Here is a 2,339-nt window from a genome sequence, read left to right as displayed (position 1 = left end):
ATTCCAATCTGGTTATTTTTAGATCAGAATAATTTTAGAATAAGACTTGTTAAGGGATTATTTATTTCCTAGGAAGTTCTTTCACATTGCATATGTAATTCTAGAATCTCCATCCAAATATATTCCTTTTACCTCTCCTTCTGAATACTTTCTAATGCTATTCTCAAAATTCTATAGAAAGAATTTCAAAACAGGGGCGGGGAAGGTGGCTCAGTGGTAGAGCGCTTGCCTTGCATGCTCAAGGCCCTGGGTTTGATTCCTCAGCACCACATAAGCAAAAAGAAAAAAAAAGCCGGGAGTGGCGCTGTGGCTCAAGTGGTAGAGCACTAGCCTTGAGCTAAAGAGCTGAGGGACAGTGCCCAGGCCCAGAGTTCAGGCCCCATGACCGGACCCAACAAAAAAAAAAAAAAAGAATTTCAAAACAGAAATGACCACTGACTGAGCACGAGTAGCTCATGCCTATAACCCTAGCTACTCAAGAGGCTGAGATCAGAGGATCATGATTCAAACTGAGCCCGGGCAGGAAAGTCTATGAGACTCTTTTTTTTTTTTTATGGTTGGTCAGAGGGCTTGAACTCTGGTCCTTGGCGCTGTCCCTCAGCTCTTCAGCTCAAGGCAAGAGCTCTACCACTTGAGCCACAGCACCACTTCCGGTTTTTTGAGTAGTTTATTGGAGATAAGAGTCTCACAGACTTTTCCTGCCCAAGCTGGCTATGAACTGTGATCCTCAAATCTTAGCCTCCTCGTAGGATTACAGGTGAGAGCTACCGGCACCTGGCTTCAGGAGACTCTTATCTCCAATTAATCAGCAGAAAATCAGAAATGGTGTTGTGGCTCAAGTGATAGATCATGTCTCGAGCTGAAGAGCTCAAGGACAGCACCCAGGCCCAGAGTTCAAGCCCCAGAACAAACAAAAGAAGAAAGAAAGAAATGTGGTCCTTTTGGCTCTATGCTAGCCTAGAAAGAAAAATTTTCTCAACTCCTCTAAAACAACCAGCAAAAAGTAAGGCTTGTAGGTATGGTGGCAAGTGGCAAAGTCCTGAGTTGAAATGCCAATAGCATGATTTAGTTAAATCTGACCTCTTTAAAGCTGCATCAATCTCCTTTGCCTATCAAACTGGCATGGTTGTTAGTCTTGTAAGTGTACTATTGCTATTTTATCTATATTTGAATTCTGTTCTCATTTATTTTAGAAGACCACTTCCCAAATAAACTCCCTCTTCACATTTGCCCATATAAAGGCAGCAAAATACAAAAACTAAAAGTCATTTGGGACAAACAAATATTGTTTTCATTAGAAATCTCTGGATAACTGAAACTAAAAAAAGTATTTTGGCTCTGTGCTGCTTCCTCCTTCACTAAGTCTTTAGAAGCACAATAAAAACTTGCAGCCTGTGAGCTCACAAATGAGTAATGCATACACAACCTGAAGTTTGTCAGATAACAGGGAGCCCCTGTCTTTGCTTTGATTTAGTTGACAAATTTGCAAATGAACCAAGATAATTCTGGCACAGCATCAACTCTTCTAGAACACAGATTAAGTATCAATTCATGACAAGTATGTACATTCAATAATGCTGGATGATAGAACTGTGTCAAGTGTGGTGAGGAGGGAGAAAGGCTGTCACAATTTCTTCCAGAAAGTCTCTCTCCTCCCCACATTTCACATTAGCTAAAATGAGCAAGCATCAGCTCCTGACGGATGCGGTCAGCCTCTAAGTCCAGAGACTCCATGTGCTCATAGTCTTCCTCAGGGGGCTGTTCAACGGGTCCTGACACTGGAGAGGACCAAACATCCATCCCATGCTCCAAGGAGATGTTGTGGAGGACACAACAAGCCAAGATGATGTGGCTGGACTTCTCTGGTGAATACTGGAGTGCCCCCTTGGATCCATCCAGGCAGCGGAAACGGGAACAGAGGGCTCGGAAAGTCTTCTCAATCACACTGTGAGTTGCAGAATGAGCCCTATTATAGCGATATTCCACAGGAGTTTCAGGAATGTGAAGTGGGGTCATGAGCCAGGTGCGGAGGAAGAAAGAGCTATCACCTGTATGGAAAGCCCAAAGAAATCATACATGATTATAAATGCATTACAAACAAGAAGTAAAGCTCAGAAACACACTGAGAATTGACATGAAAACACAACAGCTGCCGGGCGCTGGTGGCTCACACCTGTAATCCTAGCTACTCAGGAGGCTGAGATCTGAGGATCATGGTTCAAAGCCAGCCCGGGCAGGAAAGACTGTGAGACTCCTATCTCCAATAAACCACCAGAAAACCGGAAGTGGCGCTGTAGCTCAAGTGGTAGAGCGCTCGCCTTGAGCTGAAGAACTGAGGG

At 43.8% G+C, this 2,339-nt stretch overlaps 1 protein-coding gene across 3 annotated transcripts in view; it reads right to left on the bottom strand.

Moving 5' to 3' along the window:
• Positions 1-1,445: 1,445 nt before the first annotated feature.
• The window catches only part of Harbi1 (harbinger transposase derived 1), a 14,943-nt gene continuing 14,049 nt past the window's right edge, over positions 1,446-2,339 (bottom strand). For all 3 annotated transcript variants that reach the window (XM_013029945.1, XM_013029947.1, XM_013029946.1), the window contains exon 3: positions 1,446-2,048. In XM_013029945.1, the coding sequence (XP_012885399.1) occupies positions 1,669-2,048 (380 nt within the window). In that variant the 3' untranslated portion in view covers positions 1,446-1,668. The remainder of the gene's footprint in view (positions 2,049-2,339) is intronic.

This window comes from Dipodomys ordii, unplaced genomic scaffold, assembly GCF_000151885.1.
Source record: "Dipodomys ordii isolate 6190 unplaced genomic scaffold, Dord_2.0 Scaffold125, whole genome shotgun sequence".
NCBI lineage: Eukaryota > Metazoa > Chordata > Mammalia > Rodentia > Heteromyidae > Dipodomys > Dipodomys ordii.
The sequence above is the reverse complement of the archived record's forward strand: the minus strand, read 5'-3'. Positions and strand labels throughout refer to the sequence as shown.